The sequence below is a fragment of the Lygodium microphyllum genome, chromosome 12 (genome assembly GCF_053477565.2).
Source record: "Lygodium microphyllum isolate KBCC chromosome 12, Lygodium_microphyllum_v1.1.10, whole genome shotgun sequence".
NCBI lineage: Eukaryota > Viridiplantae > Streptophyta > Polypodiopsida > Schizaeales > Lygodiaceae > Lygodium > Lygodium microphyllum.
In genome coordinates this window covers 144,660,481-144,687,851 of record NC_141146.1, presented here as the reverse complement: position 1 = coordinate 144,687,851, position 27,371 = coordinate 144,660,481, and the positions used below count along the sequence as shown (strand labels likewise).

General features: G+C 43.3%; 1 protein-coding gene and 3 pseudogenes across 3 annotated transcripts in view; 1 reads left to right on the top strand and 3 right to left on the bottom strand.

Moving 5' to 3' along the window:
* Positions 1-27,371, top strand: part of DWA1 (DWD (DDB1-binding WD40 protein) hypersensitive to ABA 1) — a 62,834-nt gene that overhangs the window by 620 nt on the left and 34,843 nt on the right. For all 3 annotated transcript variants that reach the window (XR_015692723.1, XR_015692722.1, XM_087690213.1), the window contains exons 2-6: positions 6,373-6,404; positions 6,507-6,599; positions 16,123-16,196; positions 16,409-16,454; positions 16,738-16,798. Coding sequence is in view for 1 of the 3 variants with exons in the window: in XM_087690213.1 (XP_087546339.1) it covers positions 6,373-6,404; positions 6,507-6,599; positions 16,123-16,196; positions 16,409-16,454; positions 16,738-16,798 (306 nt within the window). In the remaining 2 variants the exon portion in view is untranslated. The remainder of the gene's footprint in view (positions 1-6,372; positions 6,405-6,506; positions 6,600-16,122; positions 16,197-16,408; positions 16,455-16,737; positions 16,799-27,371) is intronic.
* On the bottom strand, positions 8,653-10,198 carry LOC148028399 (uncharacterized; annotated as a pseudogene).
* LOC148028398 (uncharacterized) lies at positions 21,454-23,220 on the bottom strand (annotated as a pseudogene).
* Positions 23,251-24,091, bottom strand: LOC148028397 (uncharacterized; annotated as a pseudogene).

Below are 27,371 nucleotides of genomic sequence, written 5' to 3'. Positions count from 1 at the left end.
TTAGCTTGTGCCATGGTCTCATAACATCTACCTCAAAAGATGTGAGCCAAACAAAAGAGGAAACCTGCTTAAACTTTATCGGATTATCTGAAGCAAATACTCTGACGAACTAAAGTTGACCGCCATTGCAAAGCAATACCCTGAAGAAAGAATGCTGCCTTGCAAACTTGGAATGAAGTGAAAGGAACACCAAATTCATTCTGTTTATGTGAAGTAGACGGAAAATAAGGAAGGGTAGAAGAAGAGTTACCTGACTTTTTCTTATAATCCCCGTGGCACGTGTTAACATACAAGAATTGGTTCTCAAGAGGACCTTTTCCGTAGTCAATAGACTGGACTCTTTCTTCCACATGATCTCTATCAGTATATTGCAAAACAGAAGAGGTGAAAGAAGAAGACACAAAAGGCGAATCAAAAGTACCTTGCACTGGAGAGGATGGAAAAGTTTGAAAAAATGGAAAATACTCTGGATCTTGCTCTCCAAGAGGGGGGCCCATCCTTGATGGAGGTCTTGACGGCCCTGCCATCCCTGATGGAAGTCTCGACGGCCCTGCAACATCATTAGACTTACGTGTAACATCTGAAGAGTGAAAATCATGTATACCTTCATTCAGAAGCTTTTCTTGAAGGGCAATCCTTTGGTCGAGCTTCTCAATCTTCTTTCGTCGATAGACTATGATTTTATATTCTTCAAAGGTTAGCGTACCTATCTTTTCTTCCATGTACTCAGATGTGTCTTTCACCATGTCGGAACTTTATGGAGCAAGCTGATCGGGCCACTCTTGCTCAGTTCTTAGCATAGGCTGTTTTGGAGACAGAATCGGTGTTGATGTGTTCGAAGTTATTTGAACCTACTGTTGTTCTTGCTTCTTGCGAAGAGCTCTCAGATCAAAGACCTAGGTTTCTCAGAGAGTACCAGGCTCTGATACCATGTAAAGAAAATACCCTAATACAGAAGCATAAATAGAAACCGTATGACAAAGCACAGACTGATAAAAGAACACAGTTAGGGTTAGGGTTAGGGTAACCCAGAGACAATGAACACAGTTAATAAATGAAATGATATAACTACTAATAATACGATGCTCATGCAGCAAACACACTATGCAGTGAATGAATACTGAACCTCGAACTCTTGTATCTCAAGGATTAGGGCAGGGGTAATGAGCTGGAGAGTATGTCGTACTCCGAACGGATCCTTAATCGCAACAAGGCAGCCTCCGGATGTCAAACAACAGCAAACGCAGCAGTGAGAAGCTGGATCTGATGTGGACAGCAGTGAGGAGAGAGAAAGACTAAAAACGCAGGCAGCAGGTGAGAGAAAGACTAAAAATGCAAGTAGGATAGCCTGCAGGAGAGAGAAAAACTGCAGCGACTGTAGCAAGAGAGAGAAAATTGTTAGGGTGGCAGCTGGGGCCTGCAAATGCAGAGAAAGACTAAAAACGCAGGCAGGACAGCTTGCAGAAGAGAGAAAGACTAAAAACGCAGGCAGGACAGTTTGCAGGAGAGAGAAAAACTGCAGCGACTGCAGCGGGAGAGAGAAAACTGTCAGGGCAGCAGTTGGGGTCTGCAAACGCAGCAGTTTGCTGATGTGGCACGTTGTACGACAGCAGTGCAGATGATCAGCAGTCAGTCGCCAGGCAGAAATAGTAGCAATCAGTGTGTGGAGAGCTGGAAACAAGCGCCAGACTGTAGGGAACAGTGAGCAAGGGTTGAGATGTTCTCCGCGAACGGGGTGTGGGCAGCAAGCTGATAACACCTGAAACATGCAAAAACGAGATTGAGGAAAGAGTGGAGGGCTGGCTGCCAATTTATAGAAAATTAGGGTTCTAGATCCTCTCCCACTTAACTCTCTCGATCCGCTTCCCGTTTTAGGGTTTTGGCTAAAATAAGCCTAAAATAAGCATGTTTTGGGGCTGTTTAAGTGGCTAAGAGCAATTCTTAGCATAACACTAGTCATCTTTAAAACCCAAGTAGTAGAATGTACCAAAGAGAAATGAGTATTGTCAACATTGTTAGAAGGATGGCTACTTTGACGATGAGGGTTGATCAAAGGCAAGAGGCACAATACCAAAAGCTAAGACCTAGATTTATCCTCAATCGGTTTTTTTGCACGGGCAAAAAATCCCCCAGTAGGGGAGGTGGGGTGGTGCTAATCCTTAGTAGGGGCAATGGTGCGGCCAAACCCATACTGTTGAGGATGCAAGTCTCATTCAGATCTGTGAGTCCTTCAATGAGCGCACCTATATATTTGTGGTAGAAAAACTCCTTTGGTTGATTCACACTAGGCCAAATTTAGCTTACTCAGTTAGTTTGCTTAGTCACTATTTCACAGCACCTAGGATGTCACATTGGATTGCATATCTTTGTGTTTTAAGATATTTGTGGTGTACCTATTCTTATGGATTGACTTATGGTTCTAGTTTATGTTTGCAAGGGTGTATTGACTTTGACTGGGCAGGAGAGCTTAACACTCGATGTTTCCATGCCCTCTATCTCTTTACCTTGGGCATGACATCCATCTCTTGGGCTAGCTGTAAGCAGGAGATGGTGGAAGCTTTCACTGCGGAGGTGGAGTATAGAGCTGTCTTTGATGGTAACACAAAGGTTATCTAGTTGAGGAGCTTATTGACACCACTTTAGTTTTTATGTGACTCTCCCACTATTGTTTTTTGCGACAACTAGAGTGTCATTGCACTTATGAACAATTTGATCATTAGAGAGTACAGCCAAAACATAACCCAGATTGCACTAGACATGAGTTTACATGCAGTAAAAGATGACAGCTGATTACAAAAACGACTATTGAAAAGAGGTAAAATGCAGTTAAGACAACCAAAAGACCCAAAGCAGTAAATCAGCCTGAAAATACTGTGACCCAGCCAACAAAATAATGCAAAACCTGCAAAGGCAGATACTTGGAATCAAAACGCATTCATCAATGCATCAAATTCAGTCAATGCAGCTTGAGAACTGGTCATCACAACAAAACAGAGGTACAACTGGTCAAAACCAACCCCTTTTCATGTTTTTGAAGGATAAGCTCAACAAATGTCATTTTTTCACATAGTTTGCGATCAAAGTGTGCTCTCTTTTTTGCCCTTACTCAGTGGGGTGACAATTATCTTTTTGGTTTAATGTTGGTATGTGAGGTGCCCGCCCATCAGCTGTCCAGGCACGCTTTTAACGGTCTATCGAGAAACGAATCTAAGCGTTGCTGCTCGGCATTTCCATGGAATGTTCCAAGTTTTGTCGCTTAGGGTTTCCCGAATCCGCCTTGCAACGAAACATTCACGACCGAACCCACTAGGATCGATCTGAAATTTGAGTTTCTAGTTGTTAAGGTCTCCTAATAGCATTCTAGCGTCGGGTTTTGGACATCGTATTTTACGCAGAGATACCAATCCGAAGCAGACCTATGCCGCACTTGGTTCAAAGAGAATGGGAAATGAGAGGGATGCACTGCTCAACCTCTTTGTGCGTAGGGCATAGTCCTATTTCGGTCCCCTAAAACGACATGAATCAGGGTTCTAATCTAACAATTCCTAAGGATCGTCGGACGTCGGTAAAACCTTGTGAGAAGCCTCCTAGTTCTCTGGGACCACCCTGCTGTAGGACGGACCCGTCGGGGGTTCCGCCCACCCGCTTTCCTTAATAGCTTTAGTTTTCTAATTAGGTCCTACCACATTTATGTGTGACGCTTAAAATCAGCTTCATTAATTAAACCTTTAAGGAAACAGGGTTCGTTCACATAACTTATAGTACAGACACGAAAACAGAGCAAAGCAATCTATTGACAAACAAGATTCAAACAAGTTTCTTAACTTATCTTCAAGTTAATCTTTGTCTCTCGCCCATATAGGAGAAATTATGTATCGCTTCTGTCCAATAGAAGTATCCCTTCTGCCTTGCAAAAGTAACTGGTCTAAATCACATGGCACCACAAATTCAATCCTTTATCTAGAATATGATCTCCCAACATACCCAGATGTTGGGAGCTATGAAGGTTTTCAACTCCATTTTAGACCTAGCAAGGGGTGTCCAGAGCTCTAACTGACCCGCAAGTTGTCTAGGAGCGAAACATCATTCCTGTGGTTGGCCTTTTCACCACTCGACCTTCGGCCCATGAATTGAGCAGTGCCCTCTTTGGGTTAATTCGCGGTGCGATCATGGAGGTGATCCATCCGTGTAAAATATCATTTCTTAAATAAATCCTTTAAGAATCAAGCACAAACAAGGCATTCAGTCCTAATATCATTTTCTAAGAAAACATTTCTATTTTCCCATGGCGACTTGTCATTACAGACCCTTGCCATGCATTTACCATAAACCACAAGCACTTGGAATAATCTTCCAAACAACAACTAACAACCAGTTGAATGTAAAAGCATTTAGGATGTTCGATCAACCAACAAAACCAATGGCATTCTTCCCAAACAATGTAAGAATAGTCGCGATAACATTTCCATCGCATATCTGCTCTCCCCCTTGGGATCAACGAGCGATTCTATATAAAATTTACTTAACGCTTGTATGCACAATTTTTGATGTCATTATTATGCCATTCATAACCCTTGACCGATTCTTCCTTGTAATTGCTCTATCAACGAATAAGCCACATGCAACTAGGTGCAATTAACTTTCCTTGATATATACACTTCGCAAGCTCCATCCTACGAATATGTGAGATGAAATGATCTATACTTGTGCATCATAGTATGGGTCTAACATATCTCATACGATAATCAAAATAAGCATCTATCAATTTGGAAATACATTACTTACAACCGGAACCGCAGTTGGATTGACAGTGATGCCTTTGCTCGAAGCTTCGTTGTTGGTTATGGGATTGCCATCCGTATGTGATATTCTTCGCTTGGGGGTCATCGTCCGCAAGTAGACTCAAAAGATTAAGAAGGCGGAATAGATTCGAGATGGGAGAGTGTAGGAGAAGATGGCTAAGTTGAGAATCAAGATAGAGGGAATTGTGCAGCCTCTCGGGGTAACTCTTCTCTCTCTCTCTCTCTCTCTCTCTCTCTCTCTCAAACTCTCTCTCACAATCTCTTGGAGGGGTATCCTTCTCTCTACCTCTCTCTCGCAGCCTCTCGGGGTCTCCTTATCTTTTCTTGTGCCTCCCCATGCCTCATATTTATAGTGGATTAGAGAATAGGGCTTGTGGCTGAGAAGTGGAGCTCTTTGTGGAGGGGGATCTTGGAAAGATTAGCGATCTGATGCTCAGATCATAAATCTGATGGTTCCATTGGCTTCGAAAGGGGGGTAAAACACCAAGACACTTGGTTAGAAAGCTCTTAGTTCACTCCTTTTTCTTTTCTCTGTTCAAAGTGCTGTTTTCTGTCTGTGGATTGCGATCGCGGCGCACACGATTTCACAAATCCTCTCTTTATTTTTTTCTTTTTATAAAATCTCAAAACTAACTAAAACATCACTTGCCTTTTCTTTTAAATAACATCCAGTTCTAGAAATCTCCATATCTTTTTTTAGGATAATATCTAAAATAAACTAGTTTTGCCCAAAATCTAATATTTTTGGACCATCCCAAACCATACACATTAATACTAGTGATTAATATAGCTCATAAGTCTCGTTCACGTTGTAATTTACATGAAGGGTGGCTACGGTCCTTGTCAATCCGAGAAAAATATCGGATTTACGAGTCTCGATTTTTCTAAATAAAATATTTTTAATTAAATAAAAATTATCAGTTATTAATGTTAGTTAGTTCTTACCTTAGTTAGTCTTTAGTTAGTAATCTTACTAACTTATTATTTGACTAACTAACTTTTGAACTAACCAACTAATTTTTATTGTGTGGAAATATTACATGGTATGAGGTATCACTCGAAATTATAGCATGTATGCGCAATAATCATATTATCTGCAGCCTTGAGAAAAACATAACATTTTGTGCTGCATCTAACAAGATTGATGTCGTACGTTGAAACCAATAGTTTATGAAGGGCTTTTTAAGTGGGCTAATGTCACTGTAGTGAAGTATTCTCATGCAGAGTCACACTTTAAAGCAGGGGTTTGGAGTCCTCATAGCTGTATATAAAGATGATATTTTGGTTTACTTGGTAATTTGCTGTTTGAGTATGACACTTTAGTGGTGAAAAGTATAGCTGTTTAGTAAGTCTGATAACTTCAGGTAGCTAACACTGAATGATGGTTTATCAGAAGATTATGCAAAAAAGTTTGTAGGTTGAGGTTTCTTGGTAAAGTATCATGATTGTGGTGATTGTAGGTTTACATTTTTGTGGATTTCGAAATTTATTTTGAGTTTATAGATGTTTCAAAAGACAGTGATATCTAGGAACCTGGTTATGATGGAGTCTTTCATATCTTGTTTTGCAGACCATGAAATCGGATCATGATAAGCTAGCACAGTAACTTCCTGCTACCCTTTGCATGTACTTGATATATGTAACCTTCTGAAATTTTGCGGAGTCCTGGTACTCTTGTTTTTTACTGTGGTTTACATTTGTAAGGGTAGCAGAGCCAGTCCTATCACTGCAGAAGCATGCTGGGCCTGCTTATGATTTGCAGTTTTATGGAACCGGTGACAATGCATTACTGTTGAGGTATTGTGTTTTTCAATCAGCTGATGTTACATGTCAAGTTTCTTGCCCAGATTCTGTACAGGGTTCAAAGAGTTAATCCTTACATATACAGCATTGAACTGTGTTCTTGCAATTGCCATGGGAGAATATGCTAGTGTATTTGTTGTACTAAGGTGGAGAAAGCAATGCTGAGTACAGGATTGAAGTGAGCAATCAAGCTGTAAAAGCTGAAAAAGGGGAACACTTGAAAAAAAAAGGTTTTGGGCGGTTGGGGGGGGGGAGGGTGTTTGTTCAAGCAAGTATGGTTCTTACATGAGGTACACTACATCTGGCTGGACAAGACCATTTGCAACTTCCTTTAATCCTGTGTTGATGGCAGGCCAGCAGCCACTGCTGAGGTGGCATAGTATTGCTCCATTTCATCAGCATGGTTTGGCATCCTTGATACAGTTCTTCAAAGCAAGGCAATATTAATATTAGAGCCTTGCTGCCTGTTGATACCTGCTTTCCATTGCATTTAGATGTGCACTTTATCTTCTGGAGGCACTTTGGATCCAGACATGTTACTGGTCTTTGCTTGGGATTCCAATACTTTTTCTTGATGTTTCAAGTATGGGTGCTTGAGCAGGCTTTGACATGTGAAGGTTTTTGGTTGCAATGCCTCCTTTGGAACCCACTAGTTTTTACTTTCTGGCAACAGTTTAATTATTTAGCAGTGATCTTTAGGCTTGTCAGCTGGCTGGTTTGAAAGGACCTCAAAAGATAATCTAGGACATTGATTCTTTTGTTTCTTGAATCAAGTATGATGCGCATCTATCACCAGGACGTGAAATTTTGAGATGCTTTAATCTTGCTGATAACATTTTATTAAGTTATTAATCAAATGTGCAAGGTTGTTTAGTGCATGTGATGCACATGGCAATTATTTCATGGTAATAGGCCAAGGACCTTAAGGATGCAGTGGGTGTCAAAGGTAAAAGTTGTAATAAGTTATGCCTGACAGGTACTAGATGATACTTGGTATTAGATTTGGGCCTAGACCAATGTATTCACCAGTAATGTGAGTGGTGATATTAGAAACTAAACATTAATTAATTAATTAATGCGAGCCACGAGTGTAAGGGTCAATAAATGCTCAAGGATACTTGGAAAACAAATTGGCCTAGCCAATTTAATTATTGGCTGCATAGTAGCTAATAACATCAGAAATGTTTAGAAATGAAATGTTAGAAATATGTTTCGTAAGTTTTTTCGGGAGGGGGTAAAATAAGAAACGCGAGATTTTTTTATAAAAGGTTTTTTAATAGTTTTAAACTAGGAAAATAGATTTTAAATCTCTATGGAATTTTTTTTTAAACAAAAACAAGTGAATTGAGCAAAAGTGATAAAACATAAAACACTATAGTCAATTTAGAATAACACGATACACATCCATGATCCATAATCCATTGTTGACTATTGCCAAAGATTTATATTTGAATAAGCTTACTATAATCAAACCTTAAACATCATGGTTATTGATTTATACATATCACATAAAGAAAATTGGAATAGACGTTTTACATAGCTCTTGTGCAAATAGCAATGTAAAATGGATGATGATACATCATAAATAACTCATAAATGAAACTAGAGTAATATAATGAACTGTCCAAACAATAATGGTCCATGGATACTACACTGACTAAGTGACAAAATCCCAAAAAAGTAAGACTCTAGAGTCTAATCCAAAATCATGAATCCTCATGAGTCATGACTCGTGAGTCACTACTGAGACTCATCATCATCACCATGTCACCATCATCATTATCATCATCCCCATGCTTATCCTCCTCACTCACACTCCAATTATCCTCTGTGTCTTGTGTGACACTAGCTCGAGCACTAACTGCTACCATCCTGATGGAAACCTTCTATTGGAATTAATGTATCAACATCCCTAGTCTTAGATCTTCTGTGATACCGAAGTTGTGCTCTCTCTACTGCAAGCAAGGCCCACACCTCATCGTCCTCATGTGTAGGATGTACCAATTCTTCTAAGCGAATTTTCACCTTGAAGGAGTTGGGGTTGATCTCATTTGGTTCCTTGCGATTCTCTCTCTTGCGGAGAAGCTTTAAATTTGAAGCGGAGAAGCTTTAAATTTGAATTTACATAAACTAGACACTTGAGTTGCTCAGGAGATAAACAATTTCTTTTCTTTGTGTGTATGGCTGCAAATAAACTCCAATTTCTCTCACAAGCTCCTGACGAACAATCTTGTGAGAAAACCCTCAATGCAATATGTTGAAGTTGGGAGCATGAGTTACCATACTTCTCCCACCAAGTAACGGGCTTGAGTTGTCAAGCTTGAATGCTAGCCTATGCACTCCCAAAGTGAGGGTCAAGAGGATCTCTATATGCCACAAAATGCCCCTCAATTATGTCCTGCAACACAAGATTTTACTCCACTTTGCAAAGATAAGAAGTCCATCCTTAGTTGAGCTCGGCATCATGCTTTTGCCCCTTGTTTCTCTAATAAGGATGCAAGATGTAAGCAACAACATGGATTGGGTGATGAAACCAATCCCATCTATCCTGCCATATCTCCTTGATTTTATCCATCTTGCAAGTGGATAGAAAGATTAGTTTCAAGCTATAAGTTATCTACAAAGTCCATTGAAAATTGAATTATGAACACTTAAAAATTAAAATACAAAATGGACCAAGAGCTTAAGAATAAATATTTCTATCTAAGGCGTGAGATAAGTGTACATGTATCAAAGGCACCACCAACTTTGTCCGTGAACTCATAGATGAGACACATGGTGTACTCCTCGGAGTCAGAAAGCCGCAAAGCAACAATGAGAGGCTCCATGAATCTGACGATTGCCTCTACATCGTGCCAGAAGTTGGCCTCATGGATGAGATCGTCAAACAAGACTCCCTTGGGAGTCTCCCTTTTAGGCCATGCAAGCCACCTCTATAGAATCGACAATCATACATTTGAATCCAATCCGACATTTGACCAGCTTCTGTAGAACAATGAAAAGATAGGCAAATATTGTACTACAAGGCCTTGGCAACTCTATATCACAATTGGCCCTAAAAATACTAAGGGCATGTTTCTTGCAGCATACAAAATCAACTAAAAATTCAGCCTTCTTTATCACATTAGCCACCCATTCAGGCTTCCCTATATCCTCAATAAGAAGATCAAGAGAGTGTGATGCACATGGTACCAACAAATGTGAGGAAAGTCCCTTTCTACATAAGACCTTTCCAGTTTGCACTGGCTGCATTATTTGTTATCATTGATACCATATTTGCAGGGCCAACCTCCACAATCACAGCTCTCAACTGCTTATAGATAGTGTGCTATGTGAGCCTCCGTCGAGCCATCTATGCTTGTCAAGAAGGTAGTGCCAAGACAACAAGAAACCAAGATATTAATAAGAGGGCAATGTTTGGTATTAGACTATCCATCACATAGTATGGTACATCCATACTTCACCAATGCAGCCTTGAAAGGCTCCAACTCCCTCTCAATGTCTAACACTTCAGTCTTCAACTCCTTTGTACGAAGTGTCTCATAGGATGGGGGCTTGAAGGTCTCACCTGCCTTTGCCATTGCACTCAACATATTGATGAAGGCTGGCTTTCGTGCATGATCAAATGGCACATTACATTCAAAAAAGTACTACCTAACAACCCTTCTAGCCTTTTCATGCTTCAATTTCAGCCAACTCTTTTGCAATGTCCCTTTCTTTCTCTTTTGTTTGGTAAGCATGCTTTGAGAATTAGAAAGTTGAGATACACTTGTGCTTAGATTGGCATTTGGAGAGGGAGATATGGTAGGATGTAGCTGAGTTGTTGTAGCTGTAGATGATCCAACATTCGAGATGAATCTGTAGTAGAAGGGGGTTGCCTCATATGAACATCTTCCTTTTCTCTTTCAATTCTCAACCAAGTTCTTTTTGCCTAATGGAAGACGTTTGGATCTCTGCCCACTGCAACAATCACATCGTCTAGGATGTCATCATTACAAGTAGCAATTCCTTGCCCAGGAATATTCAAGAGATGGGGTTTCAACTATGGAGCACTTCCTTTGTAAAGATTGTTGTAATGCTTATACCTCCATATCTTTCTTCCACCGGAGATTCAATTTTTACTTTCATCGATGATATTCTCTATCTTTGCCTATCCTACAAATTTAGGACGTCCCATTGTGGTTCGTGAGAAGAAGAGGGAAGATGGTGGTTGAGAAGACAACTGTTGTTTGGATAGCGGGGGGTGTTTCTTTTGTTTATAAAGGGCTTCCTTTAGGTTTAGTACAAAGTCTTTCTACGGCTAAAGGATAAGCGCAGGAGTTGCAGAAACGGGATAGTAAGTGTAGGACCCAGGACAAGGCAGAAGTGGACAGGTGCAAGACTGTCGATGGGGCATGACAGAGCAGGACAGATGAGTGAGATGGGAGGTGTGATAGGCTGTGCATGCAACAGGTCATGAAAAGTATGTTTCTTTTGATATTTTAAACTTTTTTTTTGGCCCCCAAGAATAGACTAACATCAACCTTCTTTTAATAGTCTAACTCACTTTTTTTTTTTTTTTTGGTTGGGTTCCCTCTCCATGTTTTTTATGTAAAGAAACGTTTGGTACTTTACAAAACATTTCATAAGTTTCAAAAGCAAAGAAACACATTTCTTTGCTGCTATGATTGGTTTGGTGAAATTAATTTTTTGAGCACTAGAATCATTATTCTGAAAATTAATTTAATAAGTTGGATAATGTTAGAAAATGGGATGAGAAGGCTACCACTTGGCAAAACTTGCCCATACAAGTGGGAAAAACGTTTTTAGGAGTTGATGGAAGTCTATTTTAGCCATGGTGAGATAAAAGGAGGCTATTAGAGAGTAAGGAGAGGCTATTGATGTGATTTATAGCTACCAAGGATAAGTCCTATAGCATGTGTCAGTAGTTTGCAGCCCTGTAGGAGCAAGTGACAATAACCGAAGGTCCTTCTGGTGCAGATGACAGCATATAGAATGGGGTAGCAGTCTTTCTGGTGGTGTTAAGTTGTAGGTGACAGCTTCCATGGCTGTTGGAGCAGGGCAGCAGCAGTTTTTCAGTGTTTCTCGTAGTGAAACTCTGAAATTCCTCTCTCTATAGCATTCTCTCTCATCTCCCAACCATCTTTCAAGTTATATCAGCATTTTCCGGCAGTCTCAACCATCAAAGGAAGAGATTTCAATCAATCTAATGCTCAAGGGAAAGGTAGCACTTCCACTCCTGTTGTGGATAGCTCTCATATGTAGTGGATCTCAGATGTATTCAAGGTAGTGCGCTAACAGTATTCCAAGGTACTGTGCTGACAGTATGTCAGTCATGAGGTCACTACTCAATGTACTAGTCATTGTGAGATGCATGCAGATGAGTTTGAGTTTCAGCAAGGCACTAAAACTATACTTTTGCATTAGTCTATGATCAGTTTGGTATGTTACTTTTGGGATCAATTTTGCATAAGTTTTTGCATTAGTTACTAATTAGTTTTTGCAATCAAATTGTGATTATTTTGGGGTCACATGTGTAGGAGTTTGTGATCAGTTTTCAGATCAACAAGTGATCTGTTTATGATCAGATTATGCTCCGTTTTTGGATGGATTCAGTGGATATAACCAAGTCCAAATTGCAGATCAATCCAAAACAACTTTCACAATAGAATAGGGAACCTATGCTTATAGAGTGATGCCATTCGGGCTCTATAATGCTCATGCTATCTTCCAACAAGTGATGATGGCTGCATTCCAAAACCATCTACATGATTTCATTGAGGTGTGCCTAGATGACTTCTGTGTCTGTAGCCTAATTCATGAGCATTGGGGACACCTGGAGCAGTGCTTTGACATATATCAAGAGTATGGGATCTCTCTCAACCCTGACAAATATGTCTTCGGAGTCTTTTTAGGAATTCTTTTGGGCCACATTGTCTCTGTATAGGGGATAGTAATAGATCCTGCCAAGATCAAGAAGATTGCAACTTTAACAGTGCCAACTAACTTGAAACAGTTGACGGGATTTCTTAGCCATGTGGGCTATTATAGACGGTTTATTGCGCACTTTGCGACAAAGGCAACCCCCTTGCATAAGCTCTGAGGAAAGATGTAGAGTTTGTACGGACCACTGATTGTGATGAAGCATTCAACACTTTGAAGTAGTGCTTGATTGAAGCATCCATCTTGCAATGGTTTATAACTAGTTTCATGGACATCAGCATGTTAGTAAATGCCATTGATAGTTTTAGCCATGGTTTATGTTGAGAATATGCTTTACTATGGTTTTGAAGTCAGAACAATTGAGAAACATGAGTTATGGATACATCCAATGGGTGTCTAGCAATAGTTATGGGCTAATGCTTAGTATTATCTGATGTTTATGGTGGCTGGAAATTTGCAGCAAGTTTTGGGGAATGTGGCATGTGGCATGGTTGGACAACAGTGGATAATGTTGTGACCATGATGCCTTATGCAACTTCCAGTGCAGTATGCTTTTTCATTGACACAATGTAGTGCAATCGAGGACGATTGCAAGGTCTTCAAGGGGGAGGTCTATCACAGGGACGTGAAATTTTGAGATGCTTTAATCTTGCCAATAGCATTTGATTAAGTTATTAATTAAATGTACAAGGTTGTTTAGCACATGTGAAGTGCATGGCGGTTATTTCATGGTAACAGGCCAAGGATCCTAGTGGGTATCAAAGGCAAAAGTTATAATGAGTTATGCCTGACAGGTACTAGGTGGTACTCGGTGTTAGATTTGGGCCTGGACCAATTTATTGGCCACAAATGTCAGTGGTGACATTAGGGACTAGGCAACATTGATTAATTAATTAATGTTAGTCTAAGGGTCAATGATTATGCAGGAAAATTGGATTAGAAGGTTGCCACTTGGTAAAACTTGCTCATGCAAGTGCGAAAAACGTTTTTAGGGGTTGGTGGAACTATATTCCAGCCATGGTGAGAGAGAGGGAGAGTGTTAGAGAGTAAGGAGAGGTTGCTGATGTGATTTGTAGTCACCAGGGATTAGTTATACAGCATGTGGCAGTAGTTTGGAGCCCTCCAAGAGCAGGTGACTGCAACCCAAGGTCCTTCTGGTGTAGATTATAGCATATTGGGTGGGACAACAGTCTTTCTGGTGGTCATAAGCTGTAGGTGACAGCTTCCATGGCTGTTTGAGCAGGGCAGCAACATTTTTTCAACATTTCTCGTGATGAAACTCTGAAATTTCTCTCTCTACAGCATTCTCTCTCATCCCCTAGCCACCTCTCACGTTATCTCAGCATTTTCCAGCAGTTTGAACCATTAGAGAAAGAGATTTCAATTAATCTCCGGCCTTTCTTGGGGTAGGTATTTTTTTCCCTACTAAGAGATTCTTCTTTAGTATGCATTCAGGTGTGAGTTAGCATGTAGATACATCTCTGGTTTAAAAATATGATAAGGAGGAAGATTGCCTGGCATCATTTTATAGAGTGCAACATTCTGCTTGGTTATCTTTGCTCCTTTCAACTCTAAGTTGAATTTCCAAGGGTCCCTTATAATTTCTTCTTCATTATGAATAATATTTACTTTATGTTCTTCTATGTTGTATAGGGTGGGTAGTTCTGGTAGTTCAAAGTCCAGCTTTTTCACAATCTGGGCCATCTAGAAATTTCAGCCATTCGCTTTTGTTGTTGACTTCAATTGATCTACCATGGACTAACATTTTGGTTACACTCTTCAAAGAAGAATCAGTTAGGATTTGCTCTATGGTTTGTCCATCAGTGTTATAATTGATTCTTTCAAGTTCGTCCTTTGAGGTTTCATCATCTAATTCCTCTTATTTTGAGTCATCTTTCGAAGAAATATTGTCATCTCTTCAATAACCTAGCCACCTTATAGAGCGACTACTTTAAATGTTTCTTTTAAGACGAGATTTTGTTTCATTGATGCTTGTACGTTTTTGGTGTGCTGAATGATTAAGTAATAGAAGCATTTTAAAGAAGCCAAAGTGTTGTGGTTGTTAGTTGTGAGTTTACATTGTATAATGTTCTTCATGTTTCCCATTTTTGGAATATTATTGCCTTGAGAGTTGAACTTGTAGGGCGTCCCTAGTGGGTATGGAATATGATGTCAACAAGCTTGCAAACACTACAACATGAGTATTGCAAATGCCAACCCCCGTGTTTTGGAAGAAGAATGTGATATTGGCAAACTTATAAACACTAGAACATGTGCATTGCAAATGTCAACACACTTGTCTTGGAAGGAGAATCATTAATTTCTGTATTACCTTGTTGAGCAGTTCTTTTGAGGAGCTGTATGAATGGATTTCTTTGGCAGAGCTGTTATGGATAGATTGTTTGAGACTGTAGGGCAGAGCTGTTATGGATAGATTGTTATGGCAGAGCTGTTATGGATAGATTGTAGGGCGTCCCTAGTGGGTATGGAATACGATGTCAACAAGCTTGCAAACACTACAACATGAGTATTGCAAATGTCAACCCCCGTGTTTTGGAAGAAGAATGTGATATTGGCAAACTTATAAACACTAGAACATGTGCATTGCAAATGTCAACACACTTGTCTTGGAAGGAGAATCATTAATTTCTGTATTACCTTGTTGAGCAGTTCTTTTGAGGAGCTGTATGAATGGATTTCTTTGGCAGAGCTGTTATGGATAGATTGTTTGAGACTGTAGAGCTCCTGTGTGGATATGAAATTAATCTCGAGTCATTTAAGGGTTTTATGTTCAAATTGGGCTAGAGCATGTTGTATTGGAGTTGGAGTGGGTAGGGTTCATGTGCAATAGTCCTTAAAGAAAATCTGATACCATCTCATTAGTCCTGGAAATCCGTGAACTTAACTTTCTTGGGGATCCGCCAATCAAGAATATGGATGACCTTAGTAGGATCAATTGAGATTCCTTCGGCAGAGATAATACATCCCTAAGTATTCAATCAATCCATGCAAAAGATGCACTTGCTCTTCTTGGCATAGAGCTGATTCTATTGTAAGAGTGTGAAGTACAATCTTCAGTTGGACTTCATGATCTTTTTGAGACTAAAATGCAAGGACATCATCAAAGAATACTAGCACAAAATCATCCAAATAAGGGCGAAATATATCCTAGATTAACCGGTTGAATGTTGCTAGTGTGTTAATCCAAATGGCATGATGAGGAATTCATAATGACTCTACTAAATTCATACATGAGACCATATTCGCACAAATGTTCTCTCAATAAAGTCAGAGAAAAAATCAGCAGATTTGTATAAAGCCATGGAATCAGTTTTTGTGACAGGGATTAGTAGAAGATTGTGGCTCAGTGGACCAGTTTTTTGTGTTAAAAAATTCATACTATTGATGTAGCTTAAACACCAGCTCAATAATGAGTGTGGCCGTTCAGGCATCCACATTGGATCTTCTAAATCTGGTGAAAATCAAAGTAGTTATTTTCAAATTTCGATACACTTATACATAAATAGCATTGTACAGAGTATAAAAGCTTACCTTCATGAGTTGGTAACTGCAGCTGTGGAGATGATGGCAGAATACAAGGATGGCAGTGGCAAAGGTTAAAGGATGAAGTATTTAGAGCTTGTCATGGTAATTCTTTGTGGCTTGTTCATATAACGAAGGCAAGAAGTGCACCATTTGAATTTCTAGAGCATCTGAGAATACAGGCGTTTTCTATAACATGTTATGCTGTCATGTTTAATACTTCTTGATAATCATTTTGAGTCACATATTGGACCTCTAACATGTTATGTTTATACGGTTTTGTCTATCTTTGACTGTTGGTTGAATGTGAACTGCAGTCAAGCTGTTGGAACCAGATCTTGTTATGTCAAATCCTCAAAAGAAGTATGGAGAATTTCCCTTTGCAATCAACTTTGATTTGAAGGAGTGCAGTCTGAACACTTATTTATCTGATTTGCTTGTTATAGATAGAAAAACTGATGGAGAAAGCTCAAATGCTAAATATGACTTTTTAAAGATCCCTTGTGAAAATAGAATTGAGAGAGCATTGTGCAGCAAATGTGTATATTAGTTAGAAATTGTGTGAGGTGGTTTAGGAATGGTGTTCATGTCTTGAGAAGCTTTCTCATGGTTGATAGATAACTTATGTATTAATGTGGCTTTACAGAGGTCCCCGAGGAGCCTTGGCTCCCATGCCAGAGACCAATGCTCTTGCAATCAACTCACAGGTAGTCATTATTCCAACCAAGCTTTTATTTCTTCAATCAAAATGAAACCTTTTTTGAAATATATTGAGAATCAGTGTTTGCAGTAATAATAAGTAAAAATGAACTCTTTAACTTTGATTTACTGTTTGCTATTGATGTTGTTGAGGATTTCCCACTGCATGTATGGCATGTATGTTTGCACATGTGTGCCTTTATGCTGCAGAATCTCCCACTGGATGTTTGACATCTATGTTTGTGCATCTGTGCTTTTGCTCCTCTGCGGCTTGCATGTGTCTATGAGTGCATGGTCTTTTTTGGCAGAACTCATGCATGTTATGTGTTTTGGTCCACACATGTCATGTCCCATCTGATACATCATACACACAGTCAACATGGATGCCTCTATGCGGGTCATGCTGAATGGTGGGGTCATTGAGCCATTCACTCTTGTGCGATTGGTTAGATAGGGTTGCCATTTGATCCCCTTCTTCTTTGCCCTAGCGACCCATCTAGTCCTTTCCATGCTTTCTCACTTGGTGACCACAGGACAGCTGGCTGGTCTCTCTATTCCCTTAATTGCTAGCTGATGATGCGTTAATGCCTCAAAGCAGAATGAGAGAACCTTCACAAGGCATTGGATGTAAGGAAACTTTGTGACCAAGCCTTTGGTCTTCGTATTAATGTAGCCAAATCCTCTCTCATCAATTGTATTGAATCTGGAAATTCAGTCTTTGGAATGGCAAGGGATGGTGATCCCCTATGGGAATGCCACGTGGCATTTGGGCTACCTCCTAGGCGTTGATGTTCAGGCCAAGCAGTTGTTGCAATGGATTTCTTTCAAATTGGAGGCAAAGCGTATGTATTGGAAATCCCAAGCATGGCCTTTCCATGTTCATCTTAAAGTGGCATAGTCCATTATGCTTCCTACACTCACATATTTTTTATTGCTTTTGCCTTGGAGTGTCTCCACCTTGAGGGTTCTTATTGGGCACATTTGCTTTATACTATGGAAAAAAGACACTTTACGTGCAGGTATCTCGCGGATGTCTTAGAGCCATGCTTGCACTCCTAAAATATGGGTGGTGGGGCTATTTTGGATGCACACACTTGCATGATTGCTCTTTGGTGGTCTCTCATTCTTGCCATGTGCACTAATCGATACCCTTCGGTCTTTGTTGTGCAGTTCTTTTTGGAAGAGTGGGGCGTGGTTCATGGTAACATGACCATTTGCGGTTCATAGTGGTATGTTCTTAATGCTGACGTCCCCTTTTCCTTATCCTCTTTCTTGCTACTCGCCTAGGTTGTTTGCTCGTGGAAGCTGGTCCTTCAAAAGTCCGAGTGGCACCTTGCGGAGAATCATTTTGCTGCTAACTCTTTTTAGATGGAATTGGTGGCAGTGTCCAAGCTGATTTTGTGGGATGGGAAGCAAGAGGCTCGCCCTAAATTTAATCTCATGGCACGACTAGGCTTATCTTTGACTTTTGATACTAGTTTGGTGGCTCGCCGGTGGTTGATGTCTTTCCATACCGCCAGGAGGCTTTTTTGCATTCCTCGAGGTTATTGGGACTTGTGGGACCACCTTTTGATGACACTGCAGCCTAGAGAGCTCTTCCTTGCCCTCGTTCCTGATCAACCTTGGTAGAATTGGGATCTTGCAGGTCGACTCTAGTTGGAAAAGGCTTGAGCTTATCAAGTATACCATCTTATGAGTAAGGACCACCATTGGCTGGCCACTAAGGTTAATACTGTCTAGGGTGCGCACAAATCTTGGCATTGATGGAAAATGACTAGCATGGAGGGTTGGTTCTATATGACATCGTACAAAAGTAAAGTCTTCCTTTGGCATGTCATGGTTGGTGGATTGCCTCTCGCCGCGGCACTTGCAAAATGCCGCATCTTAAATGATGCTTGTCTTTCCGCCTTACCACTACGAAACTTCTCATCACTATTTTCTTTTGTGCCCTTTGGCATAGACAATCTGGTCCCTGTTATCTACTATTTGGTAGAATTTAGTTGGCACATCAGTACGCCCCTTTGATTGGGTATTTGCTCGCGGCTCAAATACCCTTCTCCAACACAACCACATATGAAGATTCTGTTTCCATTCCTCCATTTCTGGGGTTGCTGGCACAATTGGACAACTTGGAATGCTTTGGTTTTTGATTCCGCATGTGGGGTGCAAACTCGCCTAGCCAAGTTGAAAGGTCTTATACATTGGTAGCTTCAGCTTATTCAGCACATTGATCTCCTTTCTAGGGAGGACTTGGTCCCTTGGCATATGGTAGTCTTTACTGCTTCTTTGCCGTGACTTTTGTACTCTTTTAGTTATCTGATATTTTGTTAAGCGAGTTTATGCATGATGGCATGGAGCCATCTTGCATCTTGTAATCATGTAATCTTGTACTTTTTTCGTAATTAATATAATTGCCTATTGTGAGAGAAAGAGAAGCATGCAGTTAATCCACCATTGCCATGTTCAGTCCCAGCGCACAGTTTACTAACACACTGCCGACCAGTATACAGATGTTCTAAAGGACTGCAGAGCAGTGTGAAAGAAAAGGGAGCTGCTTGTCTTTCTCACCACTTGAATCTAGCACAGAAATTAGCATGCATACACGTGTGAACACACACACACACACACACACACACACACACACACACACACACGTCTACAAAAGGCCAAAATGACCTATGAGGCCATGAGTTACAATCATGTGTATGATGGTACAACTGTTTGGGCAAAATATGTATGTAGCACAAAGCAAAATAAGAAAGGAAACTAACTATAGCTATGTGTAAAACATAGAGCTCTATCTAGTAACAATGAGCTCCAAATGGTACAATCTCATGTGGGTATGGAGGACCTAGTTCTAGCCCGAGCAATAATCCCTTGTATCCGCCTATGAAGGTATCGTCGGTGTCTGTGCCGAGGCCGAGGACGTCTGGATCGCCTAAGCTGAACGGCTCGATCAATCAGTACTCCTTGTTTGTGTGTGGACTGTGGCGGTGAGAGAGGCTCTCGTGTGGGCTGTGGTTGTAACTGTTTGAAGTCTTCTGAGTCTCCTTTGCAAAGAAGTCTGTGAGCTATCTCTGTGAAGGGCCTCGATGTCCTGGGGCAGCTGTACTCCTGAGATGCATGTCACGAAGCCGTTGTATCTCAAGAAGAAAGAGGCCAAGGCATCGCTGATCTGTAAAATCCATGACTCTGGATAGTGGTCCAAATCCATCTCTAAAGAGACAGTGGAAACGACCACGGACCTCATAATACGTTTGGCAGCCGCAAATATAATGCTCCTCTGTCTCTGGTTCTAATTGGCATATCTGGCATATGTGCTCCTCTGGTGGGATGGATCTATATCTGCTTTGACACAGTACCGAGAGACAGGCTAATAAATAGATTGCATACCATGGGAGTACCGAAAGAGCTCAATTGGGGTATTTTGGCACTGTAAGAGAGAGTTCTGGGCAGAGTCCGGACACCTGAGGCCCTTTCAGCACCTATTTACTCCACCATTAGGGTGAAGCAGGGATGTCCCCTCTCTCCGACATTATTTGGCATGTACATTGATAGGATTGTTGACTACATTTCACAAGAAGGAGATAGAGGAGCTCCATTGGCTGGCACTTAGATACCTCTCCTACTGTATGCAGATAACATTGTATTGATAGCTGACTCTCCAGAGGGTCTACAAAGGCACTTGGATGCACTACACTCCTATACTTTGGATAGTGGGCTTTCAGTGAACCTTGGTAAAACCAAGGTGATGGTATTTAAGACTACACCATAGTGGGTCAGGAGATCAACACCTAAATTCACATATGGATCTAAGGAGCTAGAGTATATGGATTCTTATACATACCTAGGAGTCTTATTCACAGGGCCCACCTTTTCTATGCGAGAGGCAGCAGACACTAGACTAACTCGTAGATACACAACACTAGGTGGTTTGGAGAGGATGTGCTCACAAGTGCAATTCCAAGAACCCCGTACCAAGCTATGGCTCTTCAATACACTGGTCACATCCACACTACTTTATGGAGTACAGATATGGGGGCCTAGTCTTAACCACTGTAGCAGATCAAGGCGCACTTATAACAGATGGAGGTTGATGGAGAAACCCCTAGTGTCCATGATATCCAGGATGATCAGATGTAAGGCCTCAGTGCCACATGAGATCATCAAAGCCGAGCTAGCAGCTACACCGATTGTGGTAGAGGCTCTCACTCGATCAGTCACATACATACATAGCCTATGGGACTTACCCAGACACAGATATGCACGGTTGGCCCTTGAGTCCTCCAGGCAGCTTGCCAGAGAAGGTGATACTTCATGTTGGTATGCACAGATGTCGGCCTGATTTGAGCTGCATGGCTTTAGCATGGACAAGTTACCCCCCTTCCAGTACTCCCTTGATGCACCATCTCTTGATCTGAGCAGGTTAGAGATCTGCAAGATCATCAAGATGGATCTTACCCAATTGGATATCACGCGAACATGGTTGATGCCAGGGCAGGAGCTAGGGACAAAGATGGCTTTCTACCGTGTGCATTTCCTTCATACTACAGATGATGGCTTTATTGTTCGCCCGAGATACATGGACACCCACCTTGGGTCAAAGGCTTTGCGGAAGTCCACAAAGCAGCAGTAGGTCCGTCGGCCATGGACCCTTCCCTCCTCAATGATCACTCTGAGTGTGAGGATGTGATCCAATGTGGAGAAGCCTCTCCTAAAGCTAGCCTGTCCGTGCGCTCTAAGACCCCACATCTCTGCCCACTTGCTTAACTCATGCTCAAGGATGGAAGCATATAACTTAGCCAATGTATGCCCAACCATGATAGTCCGATAGTTACTGGGTAGAGTAGGGTCCCCTGACTTGAGGATAGGCACAATAGTGTTCGTGCTCCAGCTTTCTGGTAGGCCTTCACACATGGCTTTGTTAAACATGTAAGCTAGGAATCCTGCCACCAAATCTCTAGCACGGATCAAGTGCTCGGCTACTAATCCATCATGATCTTGAGTCTTTCCTCTGCTAAGTCTGTTAATGGCCTCTTGGACCCTACTTTCTGTAAAGAAAGCGGTGGTCTGTGGACAAGGCTCAAGTGGGTCAGGAAGAGGTGGCTGACCCTCCACAGTATAAAGACTAGTTGCATACTCCTCCCATACAGCGGTGGACATAATAGGTGTGGTCGGGCAATGCTCTTTGAAAAGCCTCCAAGCCTCTCTAGAGTCCTAGCTCAAGAATAACTGATATAGGTGTCGCTCCAGCTGGGCCAAGAATGTTCTCTTCTTCCACCATGTGAGGCGCCTAAAGAGTATCTGTGCCTGTCTGTGGGTAGTGGACCCTAGTGCTATCTCTCTCTGTAGCCGTGGTCTCACGGCACTCATCATCATACCAGCTGTTTCGAGGTGTCACCCCGGTGGAGGCTCTCTGTGTGGGTCTTGAGTGTGGGAAGGCTACACCTGCAGCGATGTGTAGGGCCTCACTAAACTGTTGAGTCAGCTCCTGTAATGGAACGTCGGGGTCTGCATCATGTAACAATCTAAGGATCTCCGCCTCATAGGTATCCTTTGTCTCTTTGGAAAAGAGGTATCTCGGGTGTCGGTGAGCTGCATGATGGGTCTGCATGTCATTGAATTCGAGGTCGATGGTGAATGATATGTAGGCATGATCCACTGCAACTCCGAGAAGGCGTGGGGATACCGAGAGGTCCTAGATGTGAGATATCAGCATCGGTGGGCCAAGAACATAGTCTACTATGCTGGCACCATGTCGGTGAGGATAACATGTGAAGGTGCCGGATAGGGGGTATCTAGCTAGGCCATTAAGAATGGCCAACCTGTGTGTTGTGCCCATCTCCACAAGGTATCTCCCATATTCGGTAACTTCCCCCATATCCTGAGATGTCCTCTCCAGTTGTAGCTTTGACACATCCTGTTCCTGTAGCATCTCCTCAGATGCATCAAAGAAAGACACCTGATGGGAGGCTATCTTGGCATTAAAGTCTCCTAGTAAGATAACTTCTCGCTCCTTCGAGAACTCCCAAATATCCTCATCCAAAGCCACATATGGTGATTGCCCCTTGGGTGGGGGGTATCGGGACGTCATAGGGGGAAAATAGCATATGGCAACATACAAAGTGCGTTCCTCACCACACACTCTCACCCACATGTATCTGGCCTGCTCATCTCTGCGGACCACTTGGATCATGTGCTGTATCTCCTTCCTGAATAACACTGCCACTCCTCCCGACCCGCGATTACTGTGGTCTGTGCGTGTCTCCTTCTTGCAAGCTGACTCCCACCTATAGCCTGTCACCCGTGGAAGTGTAGTATGTGGTCCCTGATGTGTCTCTGAGTAGAACACTATATCTCTCCCACTGAATGTCTCCTCAAAAGCTCCCACATCCAATTGGAGGGCTCCGTTACAGTTCCAGACTGCCATTGCAAGGCTGGTCCCATGGGTCTTATGCCGTCATTTGTGGCGCCTCTCCATGACTACCACTCTCCCTCCTCTGTAGAAGGCAAGTTTGCCCTCCTCCCTGGCTGCCTTAATTTTTGGCATGCACTCCCTCATGTGGGCTAGTTGGGTTGGTGTGAGATCGTCACCCAAAAACACATTGCTTCCCTTCAATGTACGGCGTTGAGCTAGGAAGTCTCTCCCAGCCTCCATGGTGGGGAAGTGGAGAATGAGTGCACGCTCTTTTGAGCTCTTCCTTTTTGTGCTTTTCTTGCCTACTCTCCAAGCGGGTGCTTGGAGACATGCGTGTCTTTCTTAATATTCATTAGCGTGTATAGCACCTTGGTGTCCTCATCCAGTTTTTCATGCATCTTCAGCCCCGTCACCCAAACATGGAGTGCTCTCATTTTCCTTTTTTGTTCCTCCTCCAATGTGTCATTGATTATGGTGGTTGTAGGTGTGGTGCTAGGTGTTTCCCCTTCTTTGCAATTTGAATCCATTGTTCCGCCTCCTCTACTTGCTGTTGGGTTTTCTTGAGCATCTCTGCCCAAGAGATAGCCTCCTTCGTCGTCTCCTCCTCCTTTTTTTGGAGTTGTTGTACTTCCTCTTTGATGTGGGTGAGCTCCTCAGTCATGCTAGGTTGAATTTCTCCTTCCTCTAGCTTGGAGCTGAGCTGAATGTCAGTCAGTAGCTGCCTAAGTGATTGAATCTCCCCATCTTGGGCTTCTATCTTCAATTCCAGCTTTTTAATCTTATCGTTCAGCTGCCTGTTCACTATGCTCAGTCCGTTGTCATACTCCTTCTTGACTTTGTTGATGGCATTGGTAATCATCTGCTCTATCTGGACCTTCTCCATTTTGGGGGTGAACTCCGTCTTGTTGTGTTGGGCGCAAGTTGATTACGACATATTGCTCCACCGGTGTGAACACAATTGAGGGCCTTCGAATATAATTCTAGCGCCCTTCCTGTTCGGCCCTTCTTGGAGTGGTGTGATCTCCACCCTTTTCTTGGAGTGACGTGATCGACTGAAAGATAGTGGCGGTAGACGGGAGAGCGCACAGGACGGGGCAGCGACGGGAGAACGGACGGACAATCAATTGGGAGAATGGAGGGAGAGAGAGCAGGTATAATGGACGGGGCAGCGACGGGAGAACAGACGGGAGAGAGAACGAACGAGAGAGAGAGAGAGAGAGAGAGAGAGAGAGAGAGAGAGAGAGAGAGAGAGAGAGAGAGAGAGAGAGAGAGAGAGAACTCGGAGGGAGCGAGGAGCGATGGCGGACCTTCATCCCGCCTGACCTAGCGAGCGAGTCGTTCACCCTGTGTAGCCGCGAACCCCGTCAGGACGTGCCGTTGCTGCGCCCGTCAGTCCCTCTTGTGGCCACGCCTGTCGCAGGTACCATCGCCCGTCTGTACCTGCGCCCGTTCACGCCTTCGTTCATGCCTCGCGCCTGCTCGCTGGACGCCTGCTGCGACTTCGTCTGCCCGCCTGCATCGACGTCTGGCGTCTGCCCCTCCTGTCGAATGCTGCCCCGCCTGACGTCTGCCCTGCCTGACGACCGCCTTGCCTGACGACTGCCCCGCCTGACGTCCGCCCTGACTGACGTCTGCCCCGCCTGTCGTCCGCCCTGCCTGCCATCTGCTCCGCCTGTGGTAGACTTCTCTGTGTCAGCGTGCGGGGCTGATGCAGCCACATTTACGCCTCCCCCGTGTTTCTCCTGTTATCCGGCACCCCGGGTCATCTGCGCGTGTCTACCCGGTTCTCCGTTGCAGTCCTGTTGCTGCAGCCGGGTGGTGCACTGATTTTGCAGGTCTGCGGGACCTGCAGAGCGAGCAAGAGAGAGAGCCAACGAGAGAGAGAGAGAGAGAGAGAGAGAGAGAGAGAGAGAGAGAGAGAGAGAGAGAGAGAGAGAGAGAGAGAGAGAGAGAGAGAGAGAGAGAGAGAGAGAGAGAGAGAGAGAGAGAGAGAGAGAGAGAGAGGCCTGAACGAGTGCACGCCTGTTCGCCTGTGGTCCCCTGCTTTACGTCCGCGTGCAGAGCTAAGGAAGCAGTATGGCTGGCCTGGATATGGATTTTCTAGACCGGACGGTGGCAGCCCTTGGCCCTGATTCCGATACAGAGGAGCCGGAGGATATGGTGCCCTGCACGGAGGAGATGCCTCCGGGTTCTGAACTGCCGCCTGCGGGCAAACGCTCCAAGTATACTTCTGACGAGCCAATTGGGTCCTCAGGAACGTTCCTATGCGCAGGTTGCCTCTGATCCTGTGGATTCGCAGGAGATTGACTGGGAGCATTTGCTGGACTTTGCCAATACTCTGCTTGGCGATTATGTCCAGCACAACAATGAAACTTTTTCTGACGCGGGAACTGATGATGTGCTGGAAGCCACGGTGGACCCGAAATCAGTCTTGCGGTCCTTCTCGGTGTTTTATGACCGTGCAGTTATACTTTTCTTCACTGGCAGGATCCCAGTGCTTTCACATATTCGCCAGTGGATGCACCATTTATTGCAAGGGGAGTGTGTTGAGGAGATCTTCCTTGGACCTCGCGGCTTTTATGAGGTGCTGTTGAAATCGGAAACACATCGAGCTGAGCTCCTGTCCAAGCTGCCATTATTCTTTGATCGCCGCTTGGTCCATGTTGTACCATGGCGCCCTATGGGCGATTTCCAGCGTCTGCTTCAACGAGAATGCCCGGTATGGGTGGAAGTGGAAAATTGTCCGGCAGTTTATTGGCCATTGTTGAAGGATGCGATGGCCGTTGTGGGAACAGTGCTGGTGCCCCCAAGCCTCAGGGCTATGAATCGAAACCGTTTATGCATGTTATGGGACACAGCCAAGAAAAGGCCTGCGTGGCTTCGCCTCAATTGTTCTGGCATGCATCCTTTGCATTTTCGCTTGAAATGGGGCAACTTTGCAGGCCACTGCTTTTCATGTGGTAAATTGGGGCATTTCATGGCCGAATGCCCTGAAAGGCAACCGTCTTCCGAGGATGCGCAGGTTGTGCTGCCTAAGGATGACATGGTGCTTGATGCCCCGACACAGGAGGCCCTTCAGCCACCAAATGTCGTGGATAAAGGCAAACAATAGGTCCTGGGTTTGGATTCTCGTAGCACTGATTGGATTGAGGCACGTCAAAAAAAAGGTAAAAAGTTGGATGCAGGCCTGGCGGATCCTGGGCCTAATACTTCACAGGATTCCGTGTGCACGTATATGCGCAGGAAAGAAATGTTCACTTCACAGCCGGCTGTGCGTACTATGGCCCCGTCTGCCCCCCGTAATCAGTCTACAGGGAAAGCCTATACAGACAGCCCCAAGGGCCCACCTGCTAAGCTGGCGTTTGATACAAAAGGTAATGTGATTATACCCTGGGATCGGCGTTATCCCCCCCCCACTCCCAAGGCAGTGGATTTTCCTTCTACCTCTAAAGCAGGTCGCCAGAATTCGTTTGCAGTATTGGCTGATTTTCTGGATGAGGGTGTCCTAGATGCTCTTGCGGAAAAGGTGAAATCGAGGCAACAGGCGCCTCGTTCCTGATTTCCTTTTTTGAAGATATATGAAGATAGCCACGTGGAATGTGCGAGGCATTTGCTCTCGCCATAAGCAACATGCCATGTGGACTGTCTTGCATGAGAACCACTGGGATGTATTATGTGCAGTTGAGCACAAAAGTCACGCTGAAGCAGGGAAAATTGTGGATTGTCATGGCTTCCGTCTGTTTTATGCAGGGACACATGCTACGCACTATTCGGGCGTGCTGATGATTGTCCATGAGAAATACCAGCCTGTTCTTGTCAAAAATGATGTGCAGGGCCGCTTTTTGGTAATCGAAGTCTTATTTGAAGGAGAGATTTTATGGTTGCTGGGCCTCTATGCTCCGAATGATCCCTCATCCCGACGGGATCTTTGGTCGACTTTGCAGGGCTCCATGTCACTTGGCCGAAGGGGGTTTTTGATGGGAGATTTCAATATGTGTGTTGACTCTTCTCAGTCCACTTCAGGGCATTCGGTAATGGATACGCCGGAAAGTCGGGTGTGGAATTCCTTTGCTTTGCGCATGCTTAAGCAAGATCTTTGGTCGTGGCTTCACCCTTCTTTTTCAGGCTTTACTTTTCATTCCGCACAATATGCAACTACTTGG